Here is a 19,763-nt window from a genome sequence, read left to right as displayed (position 1 = left end):
GACATATCTTAGTCAAACTACTGAAAGACAAAGAGCATATCCTAAAAGCACCAAGAGAAAAGTGACTCATAGCACACCAAGGATCCTCAATAAGATTAACAGTTGACTTATGAGAAACCTCAGAGGCCAGAAGGCCAGCTAAGGGATGACATATTCAAAGTGTTGAACACAAAAAGACTGAACCAAGAATTCTATATCCAGCAAGACGGTCCTTCAAAAATGAAGGAGAAATTAAGACATTCTCAAATAAACAAAACTGAGAGAATTTGTCGCTTTCAGACCTGCCCTAAAAGAAATATTAAAGGGAGTCCTTCAGGATGAAATGTAGCACACTAGTCTGAATCCACATGATGGAATAAGGGTCACCAGTAAAAAGGTAATTACATAGGTAAATATAAAAGACAGTACAAATATATTTTTGTTTGTAACACTTTTCTTCTGCTAATTTAAAAAACAAGTGCATAAAAATAATAATTATGAAACTGTGTTTATGGGTTTATAATGTATAAAGATGTAATAAATAAAGATGTAATTTGGGGCCTGCCTGGTGGCCCAGGAGTTAAGTTCACGTACTCCGCTCTGGTGGCCCAGGGTTCACAGGTTCAGATGTGGCACGGATCTATGCACCACTCATCAAGCCATGCTGCAGCAGGCACCCCACATATAAAGTAGAGGAAGAAGGGCACGGATGTTAGCTCAGCGCCAATCTTCCTCAGCAAAAAGAGGAAGACTGGGGGGTCAGCCTGGTGGCGAAGTGGTTAAGTTCACATATTCTGCTTCAGTGGCCCAGGGTTCACTGGTTCAGATCCCAGGTACGGACCTACCCACCACTTGTCAAGCCATGCTGTGGGAGGCATCCCACATACTAAGTAGAGGAAGATGGGCACAGATGTTAACTCAGGGCCAATCTTCCTCAGCAAAAAAGAGGATTGGTGGCAGATGTTAGCTCAGGGCTAATTTTCCTCAAAATTAAAATAAAATAATTAATTAAAAATTAATTAATTAATTTATTAAAAAAGAGGAAGAGATTGGCAGTGGATGTTAGCTCAGGGCTAATATTCCTCATCAAAAAAAAAAGATGTAATTTATATGACAATAATCATACAAAGGAGAAGGTCGGAATGGAGTTACAGTGGAGCAAACTTTTTGTACAATATTGAAAGTAAATTGACATTAATCAGAACTAGATTGTTTTCAGTTGTTAGTTGTAATTTCCAGAGCAACTACTACAAAAATAACTCATAAAAAATATATAGTTAAAGGACCAACAAGGGAATTAAAACAGTATACAAAAATGCAATCTTGCGGCTATATGCACTTTTTATTACTCCAATAAAACCCCCCTATGATTTCCACATTACTAAATGATACTCACATTATTAAATCAAATTACTAAACCAATTCTCAGTCCTCGTATTAATCAACAGCAAATGACATGGGCTGACCACTACCTTCTCTTTGAAATCTACTTTTCCCTCCTCCTCATTCTCACTTGTTGGGTCCTCTTCCTTTTTCCAACCTCTAAATGGGAGACGGCCTCTGGACTCAATTCTTAGCTTCCTTTTCTTTCCTATCTACACTTATTTAATTAATCATCAGGTGATCTTACCCAGTCTCATGGTTTGCAATCCCACCTAGATGCTGATGGCTCCCAAGTTTGTGCCTACATCCCTAAGCTACTCACTGAACACTAGACCCCACATATCCAACTGTCCATTCTATACCTCCTTTTATATGTCTAATAGGCACTTTAACCCAATATATATCTGCATAGCTCACTCCCTCACATCTTTTAGCAGTCTGCTCAAATGTAGCTTCTTCAGAGAAGTCTTCCATAACCATCCTATGTAAAACAGAACCTCTCCCTTACTCTCCATCCCATAAACTTTTTTAGTTTTTCTTCATTGTACTCATCACAACCTATCTAAATTTATGTATCTGTTTTAGGTAACCTCTATTAAGAGCTGAATCCTTGTTCATCATTTTACCTTCAGTGCATAGAACACACTTAACAAATACTTGTTAAAATAAAAGGAAGGGAATATTGATGAAGGATAAATGTATAAATGGGCTTTACACCAATGCATAATATAAATAATGAAAAGATACTTACTTTTCCTTTTTCTCTTGTTTGTGAGCCTCTCTTGTAATTTGAGCTGCTTTTCTACTGTATGGATGGATGACTTTTTTTTCCCGTCCCACACTTTTTCCCTTTGGTGCTTTAGGCTAAAATGTAGGAAAAAATATGACACACATAGTCAGATACATAAGTGAATTCTGTCCAAAATGATTCCTTTGAAAGAAACTTTGAAGACAGTAATATATTGTTACGAACGATCCCACAGAAATACAAACGATCATAAGAGACAACTACGAGCAATTATACACCAACAAATTAGTCAACCTATGAGAAATGGATAAATTTCTAGAAACATTCAACCTACCAAGACTGAATCATGATGAAACAGAAAATCTGAGCAGACCAATTACTAGTAAGGAGATTGTCTCAGTAATCAAAAACCTCCCAACAAAGAAGAGTCCAGGACTAGAAGAGTTCACTGGTGAATTCTACCAAACGTTCCAAGAATTAATACCAATCCTTCTCAAACTCTTACAAAAAATATAAGAGGAGGGAACTCTTCCAAATTCATTTTATGAAGCTAGCATTACCCTGAGACTAAAACCAGACAAGGATGCCACAAGAAAAGAAAATTATAGGCCAATATCCCCGATGAACACACATGCAAAAATCCTCCACAAAATATTAGCAAATGGAATTCAACAATACATTAAAAGGATCATACACCATGATCAAGTAGGATTTACTCCAAGGATGCAATGATGGTTCAACATTTGCAAATCAATCAACATGACACACAACATTAACAAAATGAAGGATAGGGGCCGGCCCAGGGGCGCGGCGGTTAAGTTCACATGTTCTGCTTCTCGGCGGCCCGGGGTTCACCAGTTCCAATCCTGGGTACGGACATGGCACTGCTTGGCACGCCATGCTGTGGTAGGCATCCCACATATAAAGTAGAGGAAGATGGGCACAATGTTAGCTCAGGGCCAGGCTTCCTCAGCAAAAAGAGGAGGACTGGCAGTAGTTAGTTCAGGGCTAATCTTCCTCAAAAAAAAAAAAAAAAAAAAATGAAGGATAAAAATCATATGATCATCTCAATAGACGCAGAAAAAGCATTTGACAAAATTCAACATCTATTTATGAAAAAAACACCCAACAAAGTGGGTACAGAGGGGACGTACCTCAATATAATAAAGGCCATATATGACAAGCCCAGAGCTAACATCATACTCAAGAGTGTAAAGCTGCAAGCCTCTCCTCTAAGAACATGAACAAGACAAAGACGCTCACTCTCCCCACTTTTATTGAACATAGTATTAGAAGTCCTAGTCAGCAATTAGTGAAGAAAAAGAAATAAAGGCATCCAAAATGGAAAGGAAGAAGTAAAACTGCCACCATTTGGAGATGACTTGATATAATATGCAAAAACCCTAAAGACCCCACCAAAAAACAAATGTAGTAAAGTTGCAGGTTAGAAAATCAATACACAAAAGTCTGTTGCATTTCTATGCACTAATGACAAACTACCAGAAAGAGAAATTTAAAAAAAAATCCCATTTACAATTGCATCAAAAAAGAATAAAATGCCTAGGAATAAATCTAACGAAGGAGATGAAAGACTTGTATATTGAAAACCACAAGACATTAATGAAAGAAATTGAAGACACAAATAAATGGAAAGAGATTACATGCTCAAGGATTGGAAGAATCAATATTGTTAAAATGTCCATACTACCCAAGACAATCTCCAGATTCCATGCAATCCCCATCAAAATTCCAATGAGATTTTTCATAGAAGCAGAATAATCCTAAAATTTGTATGGAACCACAGAAGACCCCGAATAGCCAAAGCAATCTTGAGAAAGAACAACAAAGCTGGAGGCATCATACTGCCTGATTTCAAACTATATTACGAAGCTATAGTAATTAAAACAGCATGTTAATGGCATAAAAACAGACACATATATCAGTGGAACAAAACAGACAGCCCAGAAATAAATCCATGCATGTACGGTCAATTAATTTATGACAAAGGAGCCAAGAACATACAACGGAGAAAGGACAGTCTCTTCAATAAATGGTGTTAGGAAAACTGGACAGCCAAATGCAAAAGAATGAAACTTGGGGCCAGCCCGGTGGTGCAGTGGTTAGGTGCACACATTCCACTTCAGCTGCCCGGGGTTTTGCTGTTTGGATCCCGGGTGCAGACATAGCACTGCGTGGCAAGTCATGCTGTGGCAGGCGTCTCACATATAAAGTAGAGGAAGATGGGCATGGATATTAGCTCAGGGCCAGTCTTCCTCAGAAAAAAGAGGAAGATTGGCAGATGTTAGCTCAGGGGTAATCCTCCTCAGAAAAAAAAAAAAAAAGAATGAAACTTGACCACTATCTTATGCCATATACAAAAGTTAACACAAAATGGATTAGACTTGAATATAAGACGTGAACTCCTAAAACTCCTAGAAGAAAAGAGAGATAGTAAGCTCTCTGACATAGGTCTTGGTGATGATTTTTTTAATCTGACACCAAAGCAAAAGCAAAAATAAATAAGCGGGACTACATCAAACTAAAAAGCTCCTGCACAGCAAAGAAACCATCAACAAAATGAAAAGGCAACCAATTGAATGGGAGAAAATATTTGTAAATCATAAATCTGATAAGTGGCTAGTACACAAAACATATAAAGAATTCAAACTCAACAGCAAAAAATAAACAATCCAATTCAAAAATGGGCAGAACATCTGAATGGAAATTTTTCCAAAGAAGAAATACAGATGGCCAACAAGTATAAGAAAAGATGCTCAACATCCTTGATCATCAGGAAAATGCACATCAAAACCACAATGAGATATCACCTCACACCTGTTAGAATGGTTATTATAAAAATAAAGAAATAAGTTTTGGCAAGGATGTGAAGAAAAAGGGAACTCTTGGGCACTGTTGGTGGGAATGTAAATTGGTGCAACTACAATTGAAAACAGTATGGAGGTTCCTCAAAAAATTAAAAATAGAACTACAATATATCCAGCAATTCCACTTTTAGGTATTTATCCAAGAAAACAAAGCACTAACTCAAAAAGATACATGCACCCCCATGTTCACTGCAATATTATTTACAATAGCCAAGATATGGAAACAACCTAAGTGTCCACTGATGGATGAATGGATAAAGAAACACACATACACACACACACATACACAGAAATACAAACAGAAATGGAATATTATTTAGCCACAAAAAAAGAATGAGATCTTGTCATTTGCAACAACATGGATGGACCTTGAGGGCATTATGCTAAATGAAGTCAGTCAGAGAAAGAGAAATACTGTATGATGTCTCTTACATGTGGAATCTTTGAAAAAAAAAAAAGCTCATAGATACAGAGAACAGATTAGTGGTTGTCAGAGGCAGGGCGTGGAGGGTGGAATAAATGGGTGAAGGGAGTCAAAAGGCAAAAAGAAGAAAAAAACATAGATTCAAGTTGTTTTTCTAATAATATCACTCTCTGGCACTTACATTCCAAAATCCTATCTTACATGAGGAAGAATATAAAGTTCCAGGTATGGCTCACAGCCCCAACCAGTATCATCTTCCCAACCCAATTATAAATGATGTTTGTCCTTTACTTCCTACACCCTTTGACCTCCACCCAAAAAAAAATCTTGACTTTTGAAATCAGCACAGCATAGCATGGAGTCAGAGAGAACTGAGTTCTAACCTTGAACATTTCTTGAACATTTAGCAGCTCTGGGATCAACAGCAAGTTACTAACCACTCTGAGCCCCAGTTTTCCTCCCCACTGGATACAGCCATTGGCATCTCAGCCTCTGGATGCTGGATGCTTCGGAGGACCCTAATATCTGTGCTGCCAATCTCACAGGATTGTTGTGAGGATCTAGGGAGATAAAAGACACAAAGGATCTTTGTAACATTAAATAATCACATGTATAGATAACCAGAAGGCCTTGGTTATTTGCAAATGGCTCATGTACTCTATTGATTATCAATGTCTGCCGCCCTGCTCTGCCTCTCAACTGATCCCAGATGGGCGATACCGCCAGAGTGGGTAAGCAGCAGGCTCTCTTAACTGTCTACCCAACAACCACTCACCGCCTCCTCCTTCCCAACAGAACTCCAATCTTACTCACTCTCCTAATAACCAAGTGTGTGATGTGGGGCTGTACCCCGACTCAGCCCCAAAGGAGGGGTGAGTCTCGACTGGTCAAAACCAATCGTAGTAATGTCATTGCCCTTGTTAGTGACTGGTCAACGTAATTCTAACCAATGGACATAATGGGAAGTCTGCTAGGGGCTCTCAGAAATAACATTCCTGCTCTTATTTTTTCTGCGAATGTTGATGTCTTGATGCTTGAAGCTGTCACAACCATCTCTGAGCTCAAAGGGAAAAATACAAGGACAAAAGCCACTGAAACTTGGAGAGCCTCAGTGTCTTTGATCCTCATAATTAACTCTAGAGCTGCCTTGCCTAGAGACGTCTTGATATGTAGGATAATTCTGGTGATCACACATCCTTGTCTTAGTTAGCTTGGGCTAATATAATAAATTGCCATGGAGTGAGTGGCTTAAACAATAAAAATGTATTTCTCACAGTTCTGGAGGCTAGAAGTCCGAGAGCAGAGTGGGTGGGTTCTGGTGAGGGTCCTCTTCCAGACTGCAGACAGCCGGACCTCTCCTTGTGTCCTCACATGGTGGAAAGACAGGGCTGGTCAGCTCTCTGGCTTCTTCTTCTAAGAGCACTAATCCCACTCATGAGGTCCCCACGCTCATGACCTAATCACCCGCCAAAAGCCCCACTCGCAAACACCACCACACTGGTGACCAGATTTCAACATATGGATTTTACGGGGACACAAACATTCAGTCCAAAAGAAAGGAAAGAAAACTAGACATTTCAGTAACTTTTTTATTCCTACATAATTCTCTATCTTATCCGACCTATCCACAAAGCCCTCAGGAATCCAGGCTCCTTCCACCTTGTTATCTACTATCCTTAGACTATAACCTCCTATATCTCCATATAGTCCAAGATACCTTAATAGCAGGTCCAAACTCCAGCCAGTAACAGTAGAAAAGAAAATCAAAAGGCACACCCCATTCCTTTAAGAGCAAGATCTGGGAAGTTGTAATCATCTGCTTGCATCCCATTGACCAAAATGTAATCAGAGGGTTATATAAGGGAGAGTAGGGAATATAATCTTTATTCTCAGAAAATAATACATTACTATAGAAGAAAAAGAGTCTATTAGAGAACAGCTGGCAGTCTCTAACATATCTAACCCTTAAAAAGGTCAAGTGTTTCTAGAATCTTCCCTTCAAAACTACTGTCACTGCCTTAACTCAGCCTCATGATCTGTCACTATAAGTATGGTCATTAGGCTGTTACTGCTAGTCCTTTTTTCACAGAAGTCACAGAGCTTATTTTTGTACAACACTAGTAAAGTCCCTCTCCCCTGCTATAAAGAGTTCTTGGGTCCTAGATCCTTAAATGGAAAACAATCTACCCCCAACCTACTTCTCCAGCATTCCTTCTCATTCTTCAAAACATCCTTCATGCCATTTTAATGAACTTCTCATCATTTCCAGAATACATGTTGCCATTTTATAACTTCTTGAGACTGTACTTGTTACCCCCGCCTGCAAAATCCTTTTCCTTACTTGTTCTCAAGGAAGGACCTCAAAGACACAGCTCAACACACACCTCAGCCATTTCATTTGTAAAACTCCCCAGGCAGAATTAATTAAAATGACCACCAATTCCTCACTCACACGTGTATTCATTCCTTCAACAAATATTTACTGCTCACTTCTTGATAAACCTGACCAGAAAAGATAGCTTCAAGTCTGAAACCCAGAATAGCACTGGAAGTTGGTTACAGATATAAAGGAATAAAGAGTGAAACCATCATATAACAGTATGTGCATTCTTTTGTGTTTCTCTCTACACACGTGGAGGCAAGGGGAAGAAAGGAAGGTGTGATAAGGACTTTTGTGCATGAAGTTTACCCAGCAAACACACTTCAGAACTTGTGGTAGGCTGCCTCTAAGATGGCCGCCAATGAGCCTCACCTCCTGATGTTCATGCCCATGTATAATCCTGAGTGTGGACCTAATGACTCACTTGTAATGAACAGCATCTGGCAAAAGCGATGAGTTATCAATCCTGAGATTAGGTTATGAGAAGACTCTGGCTTCCAGCCTCACTACGCTCTCTTTTGCTCTCTTACCTGGCTCACTCTCATGGAAACTAGTTGTCACAATGAAATGAACTGCCCTAAGGAGAGGCCAATAACAGAGGGAGGCCTCCAGCCAACAGCTACCGAAGAACTGAGCCCTCAATCCAATAGTCCATGAGGAGCTGAATCCTACCAAGAACCACATGAGTGAGCTGGGAAGTGGATCGTCCTCAGTTGTGCCTTGAGATGAAACAACAGCCTCGGGTTATACCTTGATTACAACCTTGTGAGAGAGAAACCTTGAGGCAGAGGATCCTGGTAAGCCATGCCTGATCTCTGACCCCAGCAACTGAGATGATAAATGCTGTTGCTTTATGCCACTAAGTTTTGGGATAGCTTATTACACAGCAAGAGACAGCCAATGCAAGACGGAAAAACAAAGCAAAGGTGTGCTCTTTGAAAACATATCTTTATTCGATATATCCTAGCAAATAAAATGCTTTATAAAAATGAGGTCACAAAAATTTCAAGAAAAAAAGATGCTCTCTGAAGCCGCTAAAACTTAACTAAAGTTACACAGCTCTGAAACACTGTTTCAGCAATACATCCAAGTCTATAAAAAATTTCCTTTAAAGATTTAAAAATTTTCTTTAGAACAAGAAATAGTCTGATACCCTTGGAGTACGAAAATGTTCTCACAGCTTTAGAAGATCTCAGTACAAAGAAGGTACAAAGAAACTAAACTTGTACTCTGACTCAACTGTAGTTTACAATTCCTTATAATAATTTATTCATGAAAAGGTTGCCTCAAGGCAGGATATGAATATATAAGAAGGCACAGAAATATGGACAATAACACTAAATTTCAAAACATTTTCATGTTTTTCAATTTATTACAATAAAAAAATGCTTCAATAGGGGAAAATTTAAGTAAAACCCTATCAATAAAATGGTAATCTATTAAGCAGTATATTCAAGCTAAATATCTCTTAAACAAAAAGAAATTAATCCCTATCAGTCAGGGGTTCTCCAAATTTATTTTGTAGCGCATTTGATGGTTTATAGAGTGGTATAGAATATAAACAAATAACAAAACTGGGGAGATGATCTAAAGTGTATTTTCTATGGAAGGTTAATATTTTATTTTATTATTATTTTGTTTTGCTTGAGGAAGATTCGCCCTGAACTAATATCTGTGCCAATCTTCCTCTATTTTGTATGTGGGTCACTGTCACAGTATGGCTGCCGACAAGTGGTGTAGGTCCGTGCCCAGAACTGAACCCGGGCCACCGAAGCAGAGTGTGCCGAACTTAACCACTAGGCCACGGGGCTGGCCCCCCATTTTTGTTGTTATTGTTGTTGAGGAAGATTCACCCCGAGCTAACATCTGTTGCCAATCTTCCTCTATCTTGTATGTGGGTGGCCAGCACAGCATGGCTGACAAGTGGTGTAGGTCTGCATCCGGGATCCAAACCTGCAAACGCAGGCTGCTGAAGCAAAGCACATTGAACTTAACCACTATGCCACAGGGCCGGCCCCTAGATTAATATTTTATGTTTTAAAAAGCACCAAATTTAACTTTCAAAGATACAGCAAAAACAGCATTTCTTTTCACAGGTATAACTAATATACTGTTTTGAATAATTATGCCTACTCTGAAAAGTTTCTGGCACCACAGGAATATTCCAGTCAGAAAACTAGCATTAAAAGTACCTCTTGGGGCCAGTCTGGTGGAGCAGTGGTTGAGGCTGCGCACTCCACTTCGGCAGCCTGGGGTTCACCAGCTCAGATCCCCGACGCGGACCTACACATTGCTTATCAAGCCATGGTGTGGCAGGCATCCCACATATAAAGGAGAGGAAGATGGGCATGGATGTTAGCTCAAGGCCAATCTTCCTCAGCAAAAAGAGGAGGATTGGCAGCAGATGTTAGCTCAGGGCTAATCTTCATCAAGAAAAAGTATCTCTTTCCTACAATCTTTAGTGATTATTCAGAAAATTCATTCTAAACTATTCTTGGATTCATAATTGAGAGTAACAGAAGTAAACACATAAACAGTTTATTCAAACAACAGTGATAGAGAGAGGTATTTAAGGGGTAATATACTTCAACTATTTTTGTTAAAATTATAAATAACAGAAAGAAACTTTTCCTAAAAGACCATCAAAGTCATCATAGAATCTAGGCTCAACTAGAGACAGAAATGTCATTTAGACTATCCAGTGTAACTAGAAACCTAGAAGAATGATCATCCTACCTAATATACTCAAGGTACACGAAGGTATATGAACACTTAGGAAAAAAAAATATAAGCCTAAAGCCATGCCTACAACTGAGAAAGCTTACAGTATCATACCTTAAACACCAAAATAAATTATAGAATACGATATACTAAGTCACTTAACATCAGTAACATGATGGAAATGAGATGCACTAATTAAGAGAATCTTAATGCACTCCAGTACATTTTCCTTGCTCAACAGATAAATATGATGCCATGACAAGCGTCAATGACAATTAGTTAGGGCTTCCAGTTGGAACTTAATGGTTCCCCACATAAGCCTTTCTAAAGCCCAGTTTGCAAGGGCCATTTCACATTCAAGTTCACCTCTTCCTTGAACTATCCACAAATAACCATCTCAGATTTTAGTAACCTTTCTCTCTTGGTAGCATTTACCACTTAGCACTGAATAATATACTGCATAGACCAGTCACTTAATTGTACACTTGTGTTCTGTCTCCTCAAGAGCGGCTCCTTGAAGACTGCAAATATGCCCTATGAGTTTGAAAATAATAGTTTGAAAGAAATAAAAGTAGGATGTGGCCATAAGGGAACATTTACTGAGTACCCTCTGTATACTGGATATTCAGCTACTATGAATTAAAAATATTAAAAATGTTCTTTAAACCAGTGTGAAATATCTCACATAAAAGTAATTTTTAAAATAGCTCATAAACAATGCTCTCCTTAACATTAAGAAAATATCTTAATAATTCTCTAATGTAGACTTTAATGTTACTGTTCATGCAAAAATCAAGTTCAACTTCTTTTATGTTATTCTCAACTCAGCTACCAATATCTAGTCAAAATTAACCTTTTTTTCCACATTCTCTGCTATCACCCTTTACAATTCTACCTTATACTAGAGTTATTTAAAAAAAAATTTACTGAGTACACACTACCATGTACTAGGATAGGCAGTGAAGCTCCAGGATCAAAAACAGATATGGACCTGCCGTCACGGAGCTTGCAATCTAGTTAGCTCATGAATAACTACATCATTTAATAAGCGCTGACCAGAAAATGGCCAGAAGCACAGGGTCCTGAGACCATATATACATGGACCTAACTTTGGGAAATCAGGAAAGGCCTCCCTGAGGAAGTGACTTGAGACCTATTTGTTTTTTAAAAGGACAACCTGAGCTGCAGTATAAAGAATAGTTTGGAAGGAGGGAGCGTAAGAAGGAGCAAGACAACCGGAAGTATTGAAGTCATTAAGAGATGACAGCTGAGTGGCCTAAGGGTGGTGACAGTGAAGATGAAGAGAAATGGCAAAGTTTGAAATGTATTTTGAAGAGAGAATGACACAACTTGAATACGGAGAGTGAGGGAAAGGGAGGAATCAAGTATGACCATCAGGTTTGCCACACAAGCAACCACATGTTCAGAAGCACCATTTAGTAAGACAGGAATGGCATGGAGACAGGGGCATCAAGAATTCACTTTTAGATATTAGTCTAAGATGCCCGGGTGACAGTTAAATAGAGATGTGAAGCAAGTAAATGAATATGAGTCCAGCACTTAGAAAAAAGGTCTGGCCAGAAGATACAAATTTGCAATGACTTAGGGTTATAGGTGGTAGTTTAAAGCCACCAGAGGTAATAAGATTCCATTCAGTAAGAGTAAGAAAAGAAACGGGCCGAGGGCTAAGCTCAGATGAAGTACAGACACGTAATGAGCACTTATAACATAATGGGCACTGTTATAAAATCAGTAAGAAAAAGATCAACAACCTCAAATAAAAATGGGAAAAGAAATACAAACAAGTCATAGAAAGAGTAAACACAAACGTTTTTAAAATTTTGAAACAATGTGTGGTCTACTTTAAAAGAAATGTAAATTAAAACTTCAATAAGACAGAATTTTTAACGTATAAAACTGAAAAAGATTTACAGAAATTACGAACACTGCATTAGTGAGTGTAGGTGAGGTAGCAGTCTCACAAATAAGTGGAGCGTAAATTGGGACAAGCTTCTGGAGGGCAATTTGATAGTTCTTATCAAGATAAAAATTACACATCTTTTGACCAAGGAATGCTACCTCTATTCATTTAGTCTACAGACATATCTATACATGTACAAAAACTGTAAGAATGATCAATGCAGCAGTGCTTGTGGTAGTAAAAGAATGGACACAGCTTATGTGTCCATCAGACGCCTGGTTAAACAAATTACAGTAAAAGCAAACAATGGGATATCAGCTGTAAAAAGCAAGAGGCAGCTCTGTATCTACTTACACAGATTGATCTCTAAGATCCGGTATGACAAAGAAAGCAAGGGGCAGGAGTGTGTTTATTACGCTATTTACATAAAAACGGAGGTTAGAAGACATATACACATGCTGGTACACGCATATAAAATATCTGAACAGGTATCTAAGAAACTGACAACAGTGCTTGTTTCTGAGGTAAAGTGGGGCATTAGGTAACAGAATTGGAGGAACATTTACTTTTTGTGATAGGCAGAATAACGCCCTCCCTCCCAAAAGATGTCCATGCCCTAATCCCCTCAACCTGTGAATATATCACTAAACACGGCAAAAGGGACTTTGCAGATGGGATCAAAGATCTTGAGATGGGGAGATTATCGTGGATTATCCACCTGGGCCTAATATAATCAAAAGGGTCCTTATAAGAGGGAGGCAGGAGGATCACTGTCAAGAGAAGTAGATGTGGCCTTCTCTAGTAGAGAAGATTTGAGGATGCTACACTGCCGGCTTTGGACATGGAGGAAGGGGCCAAGACCCAAGGAACATAGGCAACCTCTAGACACTGGAAAAAGCAAGCAAAGAGATTTTTCACTAGAACCTCTCGAAGGAAGTCAGCCCTGCCTACACCTTGATTTAAGCTCAGTAAGACTCATTTTTGGAATTCTGATCTCCAGAAATGTAAGAGATTAAATCTGTATTGTTTTAAGCCATCAAATTTGTATTAATTTTTCACAGCAGTAATAGGAAATTAATACACCTTTCATAGACAACTATTTTTTACTATTTGATTTTTTTAAAACCATATACATGTAATATTATTCCAAAAAAGGTTGGTACACTAGGTAGATTTTCATTAATGTCTTGTGCAGTTTTACTAACTTTCAGGAGCAAGTTTTTACTAGCAAGTAATCATCTTAATATTTATTAAGCTTACGGACATAAAAACAAGACACATAGACCAATGGAACAGAACTGTGAGTCCAGAAATAAACCCATGCATATATGGCCAAACAATTCATAAGAATCAAACTGGACCCCTATCTTATATCACTTGCAAAAATCAACTCAAAATGGATTAAGATTTAAATATAAGGCCAAAATCATAAAACTCTTGGAAAAAACCATGGGAAAAAGCTCCTTGACATTGACCTTGGCAATGATTTTTTGAATCTAAAACCAAAAGCGAAAACAAATAAGTGAGACTACATCAAACTAAAAAGCTCTGCACAGCAAAGGAAACAACAAAATGAAAAGGTAACCTACAGAATGAGAAAAAATATCTGCAAACCATATATCTCATAAGGAGTTAATACCCAAAATATATAAGGAATTCATACAACAGCAATAATAACAATCATCCAATTAAAAAATAGGCAGAAGACCTGAATAGACATTTTTCCAAAGAATAGACATTTTTCCAAAGAAGATATACAAACGGCCCACAGGTACATGCAAAAGTTTTCAACATCACTAATCAGGGAAATGCTAATCAAAACCACAATGAAATATCACCTCACATCTGTTAGAACGGCTATTATCAAAAAGACAAGAGATAACAAATGCTGGAGAGGATGTAGAGAAAAGGGAACCCTTGTGCACTGTTGGTGGGAATGTGAAATGGTGCAGCCACTAGGGAAAACAATATGGAAGTTCCTCAAAAAATTAAAAACAGAATTACCATATAAGCCATATTACCAACAATTCCACTTTAGATAGATCTGAAAGAAATGAAATCACTATTTTGAAGAGCTATCCACACCTCCATGTTTACTGCAGCATTATCTACAATAGAGAAGACATGGAAACAATCTAAGTGTCCACTGATGGATGAACAGATAAAGAAAATGTGGTATATGCATACATATGTGTACACATATATATCTGTGTGTGTGTGTATATATATATATATATATACACACACACATACATAATAGATTATTCTTCAGCCGTAAGAAAAAAGGAAATCCTGCCATTTGCAACAATATGGATGAACCCTGAAAGTATTATACTAAGTGAAATAAGTGAGACAGAAAAAGACAAATACTGTATGTTCTCATTTACATGTGGAATCTAAAAACACCATACTCATAGAAATAGGGAGTAGACTGGCGGTTGCGGGGGGCGGGGGGGGGGGTGGGGGGGGGGGAGGCAGGGATATGAGTGAAATGAGTGAAGGTGGGTCAATGGGTGCAAACTTCCGCTTATGAGATGAGTAAGTTCTGGGGATCTAATGTACAGCACGATGACTATAGACAACAATATCGTATACCTGAAGGTTGCTAAAAGAGTAAATCTTAAAAGCTCTGACGACAGAAAAAAAATGGTAACTATGAGAGGTGAGGGACTGTTAACTAAGCTTACTGTAGTGATAATTTCAGAATATGTTATGTATACCAAATCATCACATTATACACAAAGTTCTAAGTCAATTATATCTCAGTACAGCTGGAAAAAAACAATATTTGTTGTTAAAAACAAGACTTGCTAAAAAAAAAAAAAAGCTGATTTGTTGTTATTGCTCACATTTATGGGTGTGAAGCCAACAGCACATAATTCTTGTCATTAAGGAATATGCAGTTGTCAGTAACAGTTAATGTCTACAGTAATACGTAAGGATAAGACAAGGGAGGGATGATGGCACACTTTTTAATGGTTTATAATATAGCTAGTGGGAAAAACAAGCAAACAAATGCTGTGATAACAGGCTTATACAAAACAGGTGCATACCCATGAGTGCCTCGTAGTACAGTACACACCAAACTTAAAAGCACTAAAAATTTTTTAAAATAGAGAATAAAGAAGTGTTGAGTGGGATGGATTAGTGTGAAAACATTCTTCGTGTTAGTTGAATTAAGTTTTGCTGTAAGAAAAAGATATGAAGGTGGGACACTCCAAGAAAGATCCACATTAAGAGAAAATAGATGAACAAAGTAACAAAAGTGGACAACTTAAGCTGTGCTGTTACTATTTACTACTATCACTAAAGCCGATTACAACAACTAACATTTACTAAGTACCAGAAATTGGGCTAAGTGGTTTACATTTAATTTTCACAACAATTCTATAAGGTAGGCACTATGGTTATTACAATTTGATTGGGCAACTAAGACTGAAAGGAGTTAAGTAATTTCATCAAGATCATAATTTAGCAAAGACAAGTGCCAAACTCAGTCCTCTGGGACTCCATAGCCCACCGTGTGAGCTTACTGAAAGAAGTTTAGAGTAACTGATGTCAAAGTCTATACGGAAATCCTCCAGTGCCAAGCTGAGTTTAAATTTAAGAGAGGATGCAACAGAGCCTCTGTTCATGTGCCAGAAAAACAACAGGACAAGAAATGTGCCAATGAGAACAGATCTATATGCCACTTTTTGGACTCTTACGACAAGGCAATATACTCCTACTACACAGCCTGACAAAAGTGAAGTGTTAATAGTCAAGGACAACTACAGTCAAATGTCAATCAATCCCCCAATCACTCAGGCACAATCACATTAATGTCTGAACATTCCACTCTGAAAAGTTATGAAAGAAAATTATATTATAAAGGGTTAGAAATAGCACAAGATAAGCAAAAAGACCGAATTTACAAACATATATAATCTACAGCAAAAAGACTGTAGAGAGACACGAAAGACAAAAATGACAGCCATATAACGAATAGGAGAAAAAGAAAAAGCAACAAAGAGGAGAACAGACATTGTGACCAGAGTACATAACTTTTTATCACCTTACAAACTTTACGTTGTTTTTATTAAAAACTAGTTCAAAAATGAATATTTATAAAACATGTTCCTATTCAAGGATTATTCTCAAGAACATAAAGATAAGTGAAAAAGCAAAAAGAAACAACACAGTTTTGGAACACAAACATAAGCGGTAATATATACAAATGCAAGACAATTATAAATACAAAATTTAGATACCGTCTACCTCTGAGGTCCTCCTGAAGGGTCTAAGTTCAAGGAGGGGAACATAGACGCTTTCAAGAGCTATGTTATGTTTTATTTCTTAAACTGGATAATGGATAAACGAGAGTTCCTTATACTGCTAACCTTTATACTTGTGTTATACAAACACTCTTTCGCATCCACTAAAAAAACACAAAACTGTTTCAGTGCCGTGGCGGGAATAGGGGCGTAAAGGTAGGATGTGGGGCCTGAGTGGGTCACTGGAGGCGGTGAACAGACATCGAGACAAAGGCGACTGAGTCTACACGGGCGGCAGGAGAGGGCACCGGTGTGTGCAAGGAGAGCTCTTCCGAGTTTTGCCGCTCACCGCCCCACCCCCATGCACTGGTGAGTAGCAAGAACATAAAGGGGTGCATTCCCCCCGCCGCCCGCCGAGGCGCAGTGGCCGGGAAGAAATGAGGCTCAAGGCGAGAAGCGGCAGGGTGCCCCGTGCGCACTTCAGAACTCAGAAGCAGAACTTCACCGTCCGGATGCTGGCCCGGGGCCCACCTCCAGGCTGCCTCGCCCTGCCCCCCAACACCCCGTGGACCGCCGAGCATCACCACTTCGCAGCCTCCCTTCTCCCAGCTTTCCAAAGCCGCCCCCTCCCTCTCTGCTCGACAGGAGCTTCCAGGGAACCGAACTGTTCAAGGGAGCGGGAGGGGGCCCACCATGGTGACGTCCTCGTGGCCCCTGGGGACCGCCGCACTCCAGACCCCGGCAACCTCACCAAAAGCAGCCACAGCAGCTCACCACACCACTCCGGCCCGAACACACGTGGGGCCGGGGAAGCTGGGGCGGATCGACCGGAAAGGGCGGGGCGAGTCCAGTTCTCTAAAACGTCCCGGGGAAGCGAGACCGGGTCTTTTTCGCCCGCCTTGGATTTTAAGCCCTATCCCAGCGGGCAGCCTCCCTGCGTGCTCCCGAGGCGTGGCGGGAGGGAGCTTGGGGCAGGAGGGTGAGCTTGGCCCCGCGCCAGTGCTCGGCGAGGGGTTGGAGACTGGCTTGCCGACGCCCGGGGCTCCAGGCCAGTGGCGTCCCAGGCCTGGACTCGGATGTGGGGCATCTGCCCTGGTGCACAGCTCCAGAGCTGAACAAAGCTCCCGTTTTGGGGGATCGTGCCTCGCAGAGGCTGGCTACCTCCGGGGAGGGCTGCTCGGAGGAGGCTCGCGTCCTAAGGAGGCAAATGGCCCTACCCTCTGCTCTTCCCTCCACCAGGTTACCTTGAGCGAGGCTTTCCCCCTAGCGTCTTAGGTTCTTCATCCTTAAAGGCCGCTTCCACATATTAAAGCCCCTCTTACAACTCGGTTTTTGTTTTCTTCTCACAATGTGTAAGAGCGTCTGTCTCACCTTTGCTTGTTAGAATTCCATAGACAATATATTCATTCAACAAATATTTATTGATTACCTACTGTGTGCCCTGCTTTGGGGGTATTCTGACACTATCCGGGCCCTCGCCCAGCTCATAATCCTGTTCACCAAGAAAAAAGTCACTACAATGTATACAGTAGGTATATATTTGGGCAATTAGAATTGCAATTCCAGAAACACAGATTTAGGCAGAAACTCAAAATGTGCTCCGAGGAAGAAAAGGAGACAAGGGTTTATAAAGAAAAAAAGAGACAACTAAACAGGTTGTTTTGCAAAAATTGTGACTGGTGCTGGCAACAACTGTGAGTTCTTGCCTCTGCGTGATTGGTTGCTAAGGCCATCTCTAAGGCAGAAAGTTCTTATCTATGGGAAATAAGAAATCTCAAGCATATTTCTTGAAAGAAGGTCAAGATGACAGCAGTGAAGCATAGTTCAAAAGTTACATTCCATCAGGGTAGAGAATGGTGTCCTTGCACAAGCCTCATTTCCTTAATTGCCTCCTGACTCCATTTTAGAAGCCTTGAGATGTTACTCCATTTTGTTATGCTGTCCAAAATCCAGTAGGATATGTCAAAAAATAAATAAAAATAAATATTATTTCAAATAGTATAAGTACTCTGAATAAAATCAAGCTGGTGGGTTGGCAGGAAAGCTTTTACACTTGGGAGTTTCTGAAACCCTCTTATGGAAACGATAGTTGACCAGAGACCTATATTAAAGAAAAAAATTATCTAGACACTTGTTAAAGAATGGTAAGACAGACTTTATTCACAGGGCGGGGGGCCGTCACCATAGGTATAGGAATCACTGCAATGGGGTCTTGCAGAGGGGAGAGAAATAAGGCTCAACTCTAAATGCAGCACGGGCAAGTGGGCATTTATAGCCAAGGACCAGGGTGGGGGTTAGTGGATAGAAAATTACTGAGAGGAATCATCAGGGGTAAGAGGACATTCTGACTAAATCAAGCAATCAAAATTTTTGCTGAAGACAGGCCAGAGTGATCAGATATCACTTGGGAGATGGTGGAGGACCAGGAACTTGATTGGCTATAGATATGGAGGTTGAAGAGCTATGGAGAACTGGGGATTCTGGCTAAATTGACTTCTTGTTAAAATTGGACAACGCAGAAAAGAACACGAGATCCAAAAGTACAGGCCTACTTGAAAAAGAGTTCAGGGAAACCTGAGTAGAGTTTGGTCAAGGAGAGAATCTTGTCACCTAAGTGATAAGAGAAAACTAGGCAGGGGCTGGCCAGTGGCGCATCGGTTAAGTTCACACGTTCTGCCTCTGGGCGGCCCGGGGTTCGCCAGCCCAGATCCCGGGTGCGGACATGGCATGGCTTGGCACACCATGCTGTGGTAGGCGTCCCACATATAAAGTGGAGGAAGATGGGCACGGATGTTAGCTCAGGGCCAGGATTCCTGAGCAAAAAAAGAGGAGGATTGGCAGTAGTTAGCTCAGGACTAATCTTCCTCAAAAAAAAAAAAAAAAGAGAGAAAACTAGGCATGGGAAGAAGCTACAGGCAGGGTGAAGTTAGGTGTGCCTAGATATGTGTGTGCAGGTACATGTATTTAATCAACAAATATGTCCATTTTTAAAAATAGATTAAATTGTAAACAGGAACATGTGACCAGAAGATCCATGAATCTAGGGGCAAGGCATTTTCACATGGCTTT

At 39.8% G+C, this 19,763-nt stretch overlaps 1 protein-coding gene across 4 annotated transcripts in view; it reads right to left on the bottom strand.

Moving 5' to 3' along the window:
• The window catches only part of TMA16 (translation machinery associated 16 homolog), a 33,295-nt gene extending 15,777 nt beyond the window's left edge, over positions 1–17,518 (bottom strand). For 3 of the 4 annotated variants that reach the window (XR_006888038.1, XM_046657428.1, XM_046657426.1), the window contains exons 1-4: positions 17,387–17,511; positions 6,694–6,785; positions 5,803–5,979; positions 2,114–2,226 (exon numbers count right to left, since the gene is read on the bottom strand). Coding sequence is in view for 3 of the 4 variants with exons in the window: in XM_046657428.1 (XP_046513384.1) it covers positions 2,114–2,226; positions 5,803–5,811 (122 nt within the window). In the remaining variant the exon portion in view is untranslated. Of the gene's footprint in view, positions 1–2,113; positions 2,227–5,802; positions 5,980–6,693; positions 6,786–17,386 lie in introns of all 4 variants that reach the window. The other variant, XM_046657427.1, reaches the window with a different exon arrangement.
• Between the last annotated feature and the right edge of the window lie 2,245 nt (positions 17,519–19,763).

This window comes from Equus quagga, chromosome 3 (assembly GCF_021613505.1).
Source record: "Equus quagga isolate Etosha38 chromosome 3, UCLA_HA_Equagga_1.0, whole genome shotgun sequence".
Lineage (NCBI taxonomy): Eukaryota > Metazoa > Chordata > Mammalia > Perissodactyla > Equidae > Equus > Equus quagga.
This window is presented reverse-complemented; position numbering and strand designations above follow the sequence as displayed.